The sequence below is a fragment of the Penaeus monodon genome, chromosome 42 (assembly GCF_015228065.2).
Source record: "Penaeus monodon isolate SGIC_2016 chromosome 42, NSTDA_Pmon_1, whole genome shotgun sequence".
Taxonomy (NCBI): Eukaryota; Metazoa; Arthropoda; class Malacostraca; order Decapoda; family Penaeidae; genus Penaeus; species Penaeus monodon.
The window spans coordinates 6,373,509-6,386,008 of NC_051427.1; the positions used below are offsets into that span (position 1 = coordinate 6,373,509).

At 38.7% G+C, this 12,500-nt stretch overlaps 2 protein-coding genes across 3 annotated transcripts in view; one reads left to right on the forward strand and one right to left on the reverse strand.

Moving 5' to 3' along the window:
• The window catches only part of LOC119599275 (histone acetyltransferase KAT2A-like), a 12,260-nt gene extending 855 nt beyond the window's left edge, over positions 1-11,405 (reverse strand). The window contains exons 1-16 of one of the 2 annotated variants that reach the window (XM_037949005.1): positions 11,265-11,405; positions 8,341-8,633; positions 7,945-8,071; positions 7,512-7,636; positions 6,896-7,054; positions 5,922-6,055; positions 4,432-4,623; positions 3,637-3,746; positions 3,144-3,261; positions 2,666-2,846; positions 2,336-2,499; positions 1,909-2,129; positions 1,524-1,684; positions 1,036-1,263; positions 657-747; positions 1-401 (exon numbers count right to left, since the gene is read on the reverse strand). The exon at positions 1-401 is cut by the window's left edge and continues 855 nt beyond it. In XM_037949005.1, coding sequence (XP_037804933.1) covers positions 199-401; positions 657-747; positions 1,036-1,263; positions 1,524-1,684; positions 1,909-2,129; positions 2,336-2,499; positions 2,666-2,846; positions 3,144-3,261; positions 3,637-3,746; positions 4,432-4,623; positions 5,922-6,055; positions 6,896-7,054; positions 7,512-7,636; positions 7,945-8,071; positions 8,341-8,631 — 2,505 coding nt within the window. In that variant the 5' untranslated portion in view covers positions 8,632-8,633; positions 11,265-11,405 and the 3' untranslated portion in view covers positions 1-198. The remainder of the gene's footprint in view (positions 402-656; positions 748-1,035; positions 1,264-1,523; positions 1,685-1,908; positions 2,130-2,335; positions 2,500-2,665; positions 2,847-3,143; positions 3,262-3,636; positions 3,747-4,431; positions 4,624-5,921; positions 6,056-6,895; positions 7,055-7,511; positions 7,637-7,944; positions 8,072-8,340; positions 8,634-11,264) is intronic. The other variant, XM_037949006.1, reaches the window with a different exon arrangement.
• Positions 11,406-11,623: 218 nt separating this feature from the next.
• LOC119599096 (probable C-mannosyltransferase DPY19L1) overlaps positions 11,624-12,500 on the forward strand; it is an 11,977-nt gene continuing 11,100 nt past the window's right edge. The window contains exon 1 of the mRNA XM_037948854.1: positions 11,624-11,771. Within this exon, the coding sequence (XP_037804782.1) occupies positions 11,624-11,771 (148 nt within the window). The remainder of the gene's footprint in view (positions 11,772-12,500) is intronic.

Below are 12,500 nucleotides of genomic sequence, written 5' to 3' on the forward strand. Positions count from 1 at the left end.
AAATAAATAAATAAAAATAAAAAAATACATTGACAATGACAATAATAATAATAACAAAACAACAAAATAATAATGATAATGATAATAATAATAATATAAAAATAATCTTAACTAGATCCTTCTAAAAGGATAAATTACATTACAATAATCCATACTGACCTCCCCACCCCCCTTAAAATACCATATATTTAATGGGCATTACAATTTATTTCCTTCTAGAAGACTCGTCTCCTTCATTTTCGACAAATAATATTTTTCCAGGTTGTTTGCACACTTGTAGTACTCGGTCTCGGGGTGATTGTAGAATCGGCAATTCTTGAAGATCCGCAGCATGTCGGCATTAAAGAGCCGGGCTTTCACATAATAGCGAGCCTTCAGGCGCTCGGTCATGGTCTTCAAGTCTGCCATGGGGGGGAAGTACAGAGAGTAGTTATTAGTGTGTTTGGGTATGACCCTTATTTCTTAGGAGGAGGAGGAGGGTGAGAGCAACTTTAAGGACTGCTCAAACAAGTGATCTCATAAATAAATAAGTACAATAATTAATTAAAATTGCAGCAGTGGTACCAGCAGTATCAACAATAACATTACTAACATCAATAACAATAAGAATAACAATGACTGTAGCAATAACAACAAATGCAGCAATAATAACTAACCCATTGGATATTTGATGTGATCATAATAATCTGGTACTTCGTTGGGATCAACTGGTACTTGAAAGGGCCAGGCAGCTGCATGACTTTTAACCTGTAAAAAAAATAATAAAAGCAGTGATGAAAGAAAGAAAGAAAAAAAGTATACAACACTGAGGATATGCCATGTGACATGGAAAGCTTACCATAAAAAATAAATAAATAAATACATAAATAAATATTCTTTAGAACTATCAGCAAAGATCCCAATGGTTAAACTATTAGTTATGAATATTCAACATATAAATCAGTTCAAAGAAAGAGAGAAAGAACACACAAAAGAAACATAATGAAGGAAAGATATATCATGGCCTAACTCTAATCACATTCATTAGATACTAACATTGTTGAGGAGTGTCTTCAACATCCCGTACAAATAGTCAGGATCCTGGTGCTCGCGGTCTGGGGAGCGCGCTGAGCGAGTTGCAGGAACAGGGGGTTTCCAACCAGCTTCTCGGATACCTGGGATGCTCTCGATGGGCAGCTCTCGGACCCCTTCTCGGAAGCAAGTCAACCCTGGGTGCACTTTGCGGATCTCGCTCTGCTTCCTCTCAATTAGTTTCTTAATTATCTGCAGTTGAAGAGTTGAATTAGAGAGATGCATGCTAGATCCAGTAGTTTGTTAGCTTTATCTACGACTAAATAACTGAACTCCTATAATTTGTATTTGATATCATAAAGCACAGAAAATGGGTGAATGAAAGGTACCTCCTGTATCATATACCATTAAGCAATGTACCAAATAGCATAAAGCAACGAAAATGGGTTTGTGACACATACTTCCTTTTATCAAATACTATAAAGCAATAAAGATGGGAGTATAATAGGTACCTCCTTTTGCCGCCGGATAACTGCTGTGAATTCCGTGTACACAATGCTGGGATTGAGCTCACATCCCATGAGTGTTGCCCCTTCATAGTCCTTGATGTAACCTTGGTAAACAGATCTTGGCACTTGGATGTCCTTGCTAAAACCTTGCTTCTTGAAATACCCTGAAAATACACTTAGTTTAATAATATATTCACCTACTAATTACCTAGAACTCCATTTCCTGCTGCTTGATCCTCCTCTGAAAAAATTATATATCGTACATTTCAAAGATACGAGACAAACCTTTCAATTACTAGCATTTCCCTACTTACATGCTCCCACCCACCCACCCATGGTGAACTTCATCAATAGGCCAAGAGGTCAGTCCAACAACTAGTATACTTACCAATTGCAAATTCATCAGCAAATGTTAGGAAATGCTGTATGTTATTCTTAACATGATAGTCTTTCAGGTGGTTCATCATGTGTGTGCCATATCCCTTAACCTGCTCGTTGGAGGTTACAGCACAAAATACGATCTCTGAGAATCCTTGAGTGGGGAACATCCTGAAGCATATGCCTCCTATGGGCCTGTTGTCCTTGATCAAGGCAAGTGTCCGATGCTTCCTGTTGTTGGGGAATTACCATATTATATTTAACATATTTTGAGTAATCTACATATATCTGGATAAATATGTTAATCAAGCTCGACAATTGATGTAGCATCACTCTGACATATAACAAAAATTGCACAAAATTCTGAAAAAATAGAAAAAAAACATAACTGCCTATAGAAAAAGGAAAAGAAAGAAAAATTATGTCGGTCAACTTACGGGTCAAACACCAATCTTGTAATATAATCCTTTGGCATACGGGGTAGTTGGTGTGAGAAGACATTCTGTAGGCCAATGAGCCACAACATGGTCTGCTTCGACACCTTCTGCGTGAGGGAGTTCCCAATCACATGGAACTCTATGTTGCCTTTACGCTCCTCCAACTACAAGGTAAAAATTAAACCAGAGTAAGTTTTGTGACAATACTGAGGTTAGGACACTCATCAGTGATATTTTCATGCAGCACAATAAATTACTTGCTTAAATTCACTGAGTAAAGCATCACAAAGTATTCATTCAGTAAGAAAGCACTCGGCTATGCAGTACAACCTTGGCAGCTTCATCTCTTGCTGCATTTTCAGAGAAGAGGACCTCAGGGCCAACCATCTGCCTGGGGTCAGTAATGGTGGCAACGACCTCTGCAACTGTCTCCTCTCCCAAGTCTTCCGTCTCAATTTTCAGTCTCTTGCTGCTACTCTCCGAAAGGTCGTCTCCTTCCCGCTTTTCTCCCCTTTGCCAGGAAGGATTTTTAGTATTAACTTAGGGTAGACTGTATTGATTTTTCATATTTCTTTAGCCATAACTGCTAACGGAGGGAGTATAACATTTTTTTGTTTTGTTTACCCATGAAAAACAAATAAAATTGTAATCTTTGTATCAATTAAAACTTAAAAATCATCCAGAATATCTTCTTTACTTTTACGAACAATTTTCCCAGAATAATCCACAAACACACACACACACACACACACACACACACACAAAAGTTAACTGTCCCTATAACAAACAAACAAACATATAGACAAACCTTTCTTCTGGCCGGGACCTCCTTGCACTACTAGACGTCAAACTCACTATCGTGTATTGTCCCTCTCCAGGCTGCACTGATAACCTCTCAAACTCTCCACGACTAGCAGTATTACCAGCTAAAGAAAAAAAAAAATTGTTAGACAATTAATTAGACTTGTTAGGAACAACAAAGCACAAAAACATAATAATAAGTATAATAAATTTTAAATAATAACACAAATTTAAAAAGAGGTCTACTGAATTGTAATTTGCTTTACCAGTAGAGACTGGCTCATGGTATATTTGGAAAGAATTTGCTGATGTTAAGGGCCAACTCGAATGAAAATTTATCACTTTAGATAAGCTGCATACTGAAAAAAAAAAAGGAGTAAATACTGACTTTTTATTTCTATCATTTCCCACAGACCAACCATCCCTTTAGATTCAACCTTGGCAGTGAAAAACAAATAGAGAAAGAAAGGAAAAAAAAAAAAAAGGAACTTTCAACAAACCTCTTTCAGCAGCCTGGTTGTGGAGGTGTGGGGGGAGCTGCGGGCGGTAGTCTGCATCCCAGATGGGTGAAGAGTTCGAGTAAACTTCTTCCTCCAACATGGACAAGAACCTGGTCAGGAAGACAGAGAGAAAGTGTGAGATAATAAAAAAAAATAAAGCAAAGAAGAAAATAAAAGGGGGGGGGGAATGTTCAAGGGAGTGGGATGAGAAAGAGGACATGAAGGTGGGAAAGAAGAAGAGGAGGAGGAGGAGGAGGAGGAGGAGGAGGAGGAGGAGGAGGAGGAGGAGGAGGAGGAGGAGGGAGGAGAGGAGAGGAAGAGGAAGAGGAAGAGGAAGAGGAAGAGGGAAGAGGAAGAGGAAGAGGAAGAGGAAGGAAGAGGAAGAGGAAGAGGAAGAGAAGAGGAAGAGGAAGAGGAGAAAGGAAAGGGGAAAAGGCAGAGGAGGAAGAAGAACTGACGAAAAGGCATAGGAAGAGAAAGAAGAAAAGTAGGAAGAGAAAGAGGAAGAAGAAAAGGAGGAGGAAGGAGGAATAGGTGGATGCAGAAATGGAAGAGGAGGAGGAGGAGGAGGAGGAGGAGGAGGAGGAGGAGGAGGAGGAGGAGGAGGAGGAGGAGGAGGAGGAGGAGGAGGAGGAGGAGGAGAAGAAGAAGAAGAAGAAGAAGAAGAAGAAGAAGAAGAAGAAGAAGAAGAAGAAGAAGAAGAAGGAAAAGGAAAGAGGAGTTAAAGTAAAAAAAAATAAATAAATACACGACAAAACAAAAACAAAGAAAGAAAGAAAAAAAATATAAACTTACTTTGGAAACTGATTAAGCAACAATAACTTTTTCTCGGCAGGCATCTTGTCCTTCTCCGCCCTGAACTTATCTAAAAGCTGCTTGCGCAAGGTGTGGAAAACAGCTCGCAGGAAAGTCCGTCCGAAGATGGCTGTGGTTTCATGGTGTGGGAGGGAATCACACAGCTGAGGTACATAGCTGAAGCACAGCCACCTGTTGAGGGAAAACAAAAATTTGTTTTTATCTAAAAGCAAAGAAATTAATGTATATGAACTGCAGAAGGTATATCTAATGATAGATGGGAAGAAGTATCACAATAACAAACATGTACAGAAGATAGTGATATGCTGATTTGACATTTAAAAAATTGTAGTATAGATAACAGTAAAAATATTTCAATTAACCCATTCATGACATGTACCTGCATTGTCCACTGTGGTTCTGATTAATTTAGTTTTACGCTTAGATGGCTTCATAAATGCCAATTACTAGACCTACCTGCTCTAACCTATTTACATCATTCCTTGATATGGAAGAATTATTTCTATTTCTATTATTTCTATGGCTATTAAGCTCTATGGCCATCATAACAAACAAACTCATTATGACGGGTACGGCAACAGGCGTCACGATACGCTAGAACAAGTTGAGTTTGAAGTTAACGGAATGTAGCGGACTCCCGGGCCAAACTGCAGGACGGTTACCAGAAGTCACTGGAATCAGTGACGCCGAGATATTTCTGATATCGTCATTAAGGGGTTAACACTTATCAAAAATGTGATAATTAACATTATCACAATTTTCTTAGAAAAGATAAAAGTAATAAAATCTTTCCTTTCCCAAAATCCAAGGAATGAGTTTACTTGGCAAGGTCGAGTAGGCTTGTAATTGATTCCTTGGTGACTAAGTGCATCAAAAACTGTCTATGCATAGATAACATCAGTAAACTAAAAATACAATACACAGTCAAAGTAAGTATGCACAACCATTATCAATGGCTTAGGAAAATATAGAAAAACAAAGTTTAATATAAATTGTCAACAGAGTAAAAATAACCCAAAGACTCCAGGAAAATGTTGCGTTTACTGTAGTATTGTTTTGTGAAATGTCACGGTATAGAGATGGCTTGGCAAGTGCTTACCCACAAAGGACTCAATCAGTAGACCTTGTTGTGACCTTACCAACTTCACCTTTCCTTGATTTTGTGGGAAAAATGTTTTTTTTTTATATAATAATAACATTAAAGTGTTACTGAATTTACTAACATCAATATTGGTGTGTGTAGGTGTGTGTGTAGGTGTGTGTGTGTGTGTAGGTGTGTGTGTGTGTGTGTAGGTGTGTGTGTGTGTAGGTGTGTGTGTGTGTAGGTGTGTGTGTGTAGGTGTGTGTGTAGGTGTGTGTAGTGTAGGTGTGTGTGTGTGTAGGTGTGTGTGTGAATGTGTGCGTGTGTGTTTTTACAAGCCTGCTTGATTCCTTCTCATGAAGGTGGAGAACGCTAGTGGATAACAGACCTCATGTAATTAACTTTATATGCTGAACTCTCCTCCGGGGTAGTGTGTGCGCGCCGTGCTGATGGGGTCTCCAGACGCCAGTGGTTAAGGCAATGAAGGAACATCTTGGCCAAGTCACTCATCATCTGAAAGTCCTACATGTAGAAAACGAGCATAAAGAAATTGTGTGTTAATGGAGGTTTCTTTTTTCCGGTCTTTTTTTATTTTAAGCAGTATACTATACTCCTCTCCTCCTGAAAGATGAATACACAGGTCACTTTTAGGTATTGTGTGTTCATTGGCATTGCAATCTGTGAGTTATTTTTGTGTACTTGTGTATTGTCTGTCCAGTTGGTTAGTATAGAATTGAAGGGTTGTTTCTTCTTGCCTGACCAAGTATGCCCAGCGCTGAAAATGGATCAGGCCAAGTGGAAAAAAAAACAAAAAAAAAAAAAACAAGTTCCTGTGGCCCAACTAATTCTATTTCATAAGGTTGATCCTCTCCATTCTGTTGATGTTTGATTGATATTTTAAGCAACTTACACACCTATGACATCTACTTAAATCTGAAATGTGTACAGTGACTTAGCAAATGCTGCTTAAAGACAAGAAACCTCCTAAATTAAGAAAAATCAAGTTCCACAAACAATTTTTTGGGAAGCATGATGTCTGCTGCTATGGCCCCCAAACAATTTAAACCCTATCTGTCATCCCAATTTGTGTATATCATATCAATGGAACCTCAAAATTTGTTTTCTTTTAATTGACTTCATCAAAGAAAACCCTATATATTAAAATTTACCCAGAGAAAGCATGATACATACTCATGTAGAGCAAGCATGATACCTTCATCATAAAATGACTGCAAAAGACACGTAAAAAAAGAAACCTTAAAACAGAAAAACCTAAGCAAAGAAAAAGAAACCAGAACAAACCATCAGAACAATAAAATCAATTGACTACTTAATCAACTGACATACTCGGACCATGCTGACCTTCTGTTGAAAGTGATTGAACTTGTGCAGGACGAAGTTGGTCACTCCTTTGAAGATTGAGGGCCTTTCAAAGGGGGGCGTCCCCAGGGGTCCCTCCACAGTAGGGGGGCTGACCTGGAGAATGCACTTCCGAAGCCGCCGGAACAGGTATGAATACACCTGTTGGGGAAGTTGAAAATGAAATGTAACTTGAGAAGCAGTATTATATTTCTGTAATTTAAAGTTATTAATTACATTAAAGATATCTTCCCTGGAAATAAACTCTATAAAACCCTGCTAGGCAGTAAATCCATCTAAGATATGTGTAGCTGAAATTTCAAGATTTTTTTTTTTTTTAATTCATGACAAGGTGAATGCAGATAAATTTAAACACATGACTATGAATTCCCTACATAGCAGTTACTAGATTAAAGTATGCTCATCCAAAGAGCTTGATAATATATAGGCTTATATTTTCCTTACCAGCCAAAAGACACTTGAATGAAAGAAAATAATAATAAAGAAAGAAATACATAAAAACTACAAAATGACTGCATTTGAATCATCTCTTCTTCAAGGGCATTCAAAACGTTTAATAAAAGTAAAATAGTATTGTTTTAAAAGAAGCTCTCGTTACCTGCTTAGTATCAGGATCCTCCTCACGGTGTAAACAGATGAAGAGATTCTCGACGTCAACAACAATGGAGAGCAACCGGTCCAAGTCGTCATCAACAGCCGACTCTAAATGGCTTACATGATCACCTTTGGAAAGATTCAGTATATAAATGCTTGTTATACTTTATCTGCGCGTAAATGTAATGATATAATGATAATATTAAATTCAGCATTGTTAAAATACTGACATAAAAAGTAATTTCATTTAATTAATTTTCTTCCAATCTGAACCTCTGCATTTCTTATGTAGGAGAAAAAATCTATTCCACAAACTGCAGAAAAATCACTTCTTTTATATGAATGAACTGTTTTATATCTCTGATCATTTATCTGTATTTTATATCTGATCATTTATCAATTTCTCTTCCCCTAAGCCCAAAAGGTGTGCTACTTACCAAGGGTGTGGCCGCAGCTCCTGCATGGCTGAGAGGGAGGGGCTGCTGGCTGGGGGGTATCAGGGCGTGCTGGCTGTGCAGGGGGGGTGGGATTTTTCCAACCGTTGCATCTGCAGTTCTCATCTGCCTGTTAAAATGTAAGAGCAAATATTCATGTCATATATATGAATGATTTACAATAATCATAATAAATATTATAATAATAGTGATAATAATAATAACCATAATAATAATTATTATAATAGACTATTCAATAGACAATAAAGTAAATTTATACTTTTTTTCTCAATGGTGAAAATCAACACCTACAGCAGTCCAGAAAAATAAATGAATAACCTTATAAAACCTGCACACACTGAGCAAAAGTAGAATCATAATACAGACCCCTCAGCTTACCCTACACGTGGAATAAATAGCAAGTTTCTCCATCTTCTTGTCTCTTGGCCATGCTCGCACCTGGGCCTTTTTCTGCTGTATGCGCTGAACATTACTGACCCTTCCTGCAGCTTCTCCCCCTGTCCCAGTAGCCTGTGAACCTCCAGCTGAAGCTGAAGTTGCCACCGCCATCCCTGACACTCCTGTCGCCACGCCAGCTGCCGTCATGTTCGAAGTCTGAGGGTTTTGCTGAAGTGCAGTTCCTACAGTCCCACCACCTCCTCCTGGGGTGCCGCTGTCCCTGGATGCCATTACTAGACCCCAACAGAAGAGAAAATATGTCAGAAATGTGTAACTGTTACAGCACTTACTTTTGGTGAAATTTTACCACTTCTTGCATTCTCCACTGGACTGAGATCCCTTATTTAGAAAACTTTCCTCAAAAGGTTGTAAAATATAAGCTATGTCTCCATTCCAGCAGAAATACATAAGGGTATTAACCCCTACGATCTGGTTAATATGACCATCACATCATGAAAAGTTTTGGTTTGTGGGGCGGGTGATGTGAACATGCCCCTTAAGAAAAAATTGGCTGAGGGCCAGGGTGATGGGAACTCTTCGTCATGATAACTTTGGCTGAAGATGACAGGAATGACTTGCAAAGAGTGCAAAAAGCACTTGGAGGGCGATTAGACTCAGTGGGAAGGGACTACTGTATTGTTTCCATCAATAAATGTGTGTGAAATGTAAAATGACTGGAATAGAGCCGGCTCCAGGGAAGGTGCTATTTCGATGCTCAGGATCCTATTCCTGGCTACCATGACTGGTGGTGCCAGTTGTATTCCAGAAAACTGAATATTATGAAAAAATGAAAAGAAAATACAAAATAATAGAATATTGCTTATTGTTATTACTTAGAGAAGTGAAGAGAGTCTTTGCAAGGAGTCTATTACTATCTGGATACAGAATATCAAATGACAAATATAGACATTGGAAAATGGCAAAAAAGCAAATAACACATACAGAAAAAGAGAAAATAACACTGCAATGGGGGTGCATGCATCTCAACATGAGTGTTTGTGTGGGCCTGGCCTACATGCCACACAGCATCGCTCAAGTAAGCCTAATGCCTGGATTTTGTGCCATATACTGGCTGTGAAGCACGTGTCTCCAAGGGGTTAACAATCTAATAAAGATCTATCATTCATCAAAATTCTCTGAATATCTTAATTGGTTAATTTTCCGACTATGACAATCAGGTCTTCCCTGACAATATTTATATCATCAGATTTGTTCTCATGTGACGAGAACGAATCTGATGATCATTTCCGTCACATTCTCCAAGTCCCGACAGCAGGGGAGGGCATAAAGTAGATCAGGAAAATTATGGGGTAAAACAGGCTGAAATAAGAAGAAAAGAGAACAGAAATGTATAAAACAAGCACAAAAAACACTTAAAATAAGATAATGAAACTCTAAGGACGTTTTGCCACCCTTGAAAGTCTATGGACCGACACTCCAACTTTCTAAAAACTCTACGGGTACCAAAGCCACCATTTGGTAAAGAATCTACGGGATTTCACATAATCTAGATCCCCCATGGTAATCATACACTGCATCCTAACCAATAAACCAACCTAACTCTAACCCTGTAGAATTTATACACTACGATCTATATATTCCCTAGCCAGGGGGCTTTGTCCCCTGGACCCCCCTGGTAATATATATGCCTACCCCTTGTACCCCTATAGTAATTTATATGCCTAGTCAGGGGGCTATGCCCCCTGGGCCCCCATGGCTTTAAGAAAATATGATTTATAAATTCCCTAGCCAGGGGCCTCTGCCTCCTTGACCCCTAGGATAAAACCACATACCTTTACATAGTGAGACACCAAACGTTTCTTCACTTCCGTCTATGGTCACAAATATTTGGTTTCTAATCACTTTTTTTCTGCATTTGGGGCACTTGGTAGGTTCAAATATCAGGCTGTGATAGGATTTAACCACCCCATCCCCTTTTTTTTTACTGTGATCCTGGTTATCATGCACGGAAAATTTCCCTCTTAATCTTGGCAATGTTAACTATTATTCTAATACACAATTCAAAAAAATGTTGTTAAGTCACCATTCATTCCCATCAACTATTCACTCAATGGTAATTCTTTACAGTATGGATGTACTCAAGACTAATTCCCCCAGCACCACATCACAAAGTTAATTCAACATCTAAGTTATCAAGACTAGGTATGCCTTTCGGGCACTGCCCAAAGGGAGGGTTGAGGGGGGACACCCTCTGGGCAATACTGTCTACACCTCAGTATAAACAGCAAGATAGAGCTGCAACACGGGAACACTGAGTGGACTTAGGCTGTGAGCGGTGCATTCCACAATCTTTTTCCTTTATTTGTGGCGTTATCATTCATGTCTGCAGATATTTCTTGTACTGATGACTATAACTTTTGGTCTTCTAGAAGAATATGAACTTCAATTTGCCCTACCTTGGTGCATCAAAGATTAACCTCCCCCAATTAATGGAAAAGTAGGATATATTTTGTGCAGGTGAGGGGAATAAAATTTGAGATAAATGCATTAATAGACTCTCACTGTGGCCTATGTTTTCCCATTTTTAAATACAACATTTAGAGTAAGAGTTTGAGTAAGTATACTATACAGGGTATAACAATTGATTTAGCAGACATTTATTTCTTTTCGAACAAACAAATCAAAATAAAAGTGAAATCTACCAGGATAAGTCTCCACTGAACCTGCTATATTTTACTTTTACCTCTGAACAAAATATTATCCTAAAAAAAAAACAAAGAGAGAATGTAAACAAATAATAGCCTAAACTTCACCCAATTTCTGACATCCCTTTGACGTGAGTTTTACGCCTCCTTCAACCAAAAGACCCATTTCTCTTTAACCGCTTGGACTTCTATGCTTACCAGTATTTGAGCTAGAGGAGCCATGGTGCAGATTTTGTGTGTAGTGGCGAGGAAATCCGCGGAAAGACGAGGAAAAGGGAGGACGCTGAGGGTTCTGTGACTCCGGCGTTGTTTACCTTTTCTCTCGGCCGCGTCATCTACCGGCCGCACCGTCTCGCCGCCGTGGATTTATTATTTTTCCCGTCGCCAATAAGATAGGTAAACAACAAATCTATAGTATTAGAATTAAAATTGAGATAATTTTGTAATACATTATTACACCTTATGTGTGAATAATGGGATAATAATCAGGGTAAGTACGATTTCAAAAGGAAGGGAGGCACGAGAGTTTCAAATTTCCCGTTTTCTGTGGTTCAATGATGGCGGCGAAGCACAGGAGAAACGCCGACGACGAGAGACCTTCCAAGAACAAGAGGAATAATAATCCTCAGAAGGAGAATGGCGCCGCCAAACCACCCAAGCAGGAAGGAGAAAAACGACCCTCGCTCCTCATCGTCTTGATTTGTTGTAAGTTCCGTCCTGAAGGGAAATAGGAGGGGGTTTGATAAGATGGGGGTCCTTGTCCTGGGAAACTTGAAAGGGGAAAAAGAGATAAACAGAAGTTTATAAGTCCTTTTATTTATTTATTTTTTATTCGTGCTTTTTTATCGCTCCTTGATAGTGTTATGAGGAGAGGAGAAGGACTTCTGTGATAGAGAAAGCAAACGGTTGGGTTTTGACCTTGTGTTGAGGTTGCTATGGAGAGTGGAATTGGGAAGAAATTTATTAGTTTTTGATAATAAATATACGAGAGAAACAGACCAGATGACTTGGAATATTAAGACTGCAAGAGGGTAAATCTAATACTGTTTATTTATTTTGTATGATAAATTAGTTTTCTTGAAAAGGAAAAAGAAAATGTGAAAATTGAATATTTCTTAAACACTCACTGTGACTTTGACAAGAAGACCTCAGTATTCAACCCCTAAAGAGTGCATTTCTTCTTGCTGTCTCTCCCTCCCTGTAGCCACAGCTTGGACCCAAGGTTCACAAAGACAAAATATGTTAAGTTCTGTTATAAGAACTTTATTTTACTCAACTGAAAATTTGGTAATTTTCTGGAATAGTGTCGCATAACCGATTGTGATGATTTTGGTATCGATTGATTCCTCTCACCCGCATGTGTAGGAATTATGTTGCAAAACCCCCCTAAGCACAGTCTTGGCCATGATAGAACCAGGGAAATTGCAGGTTAAA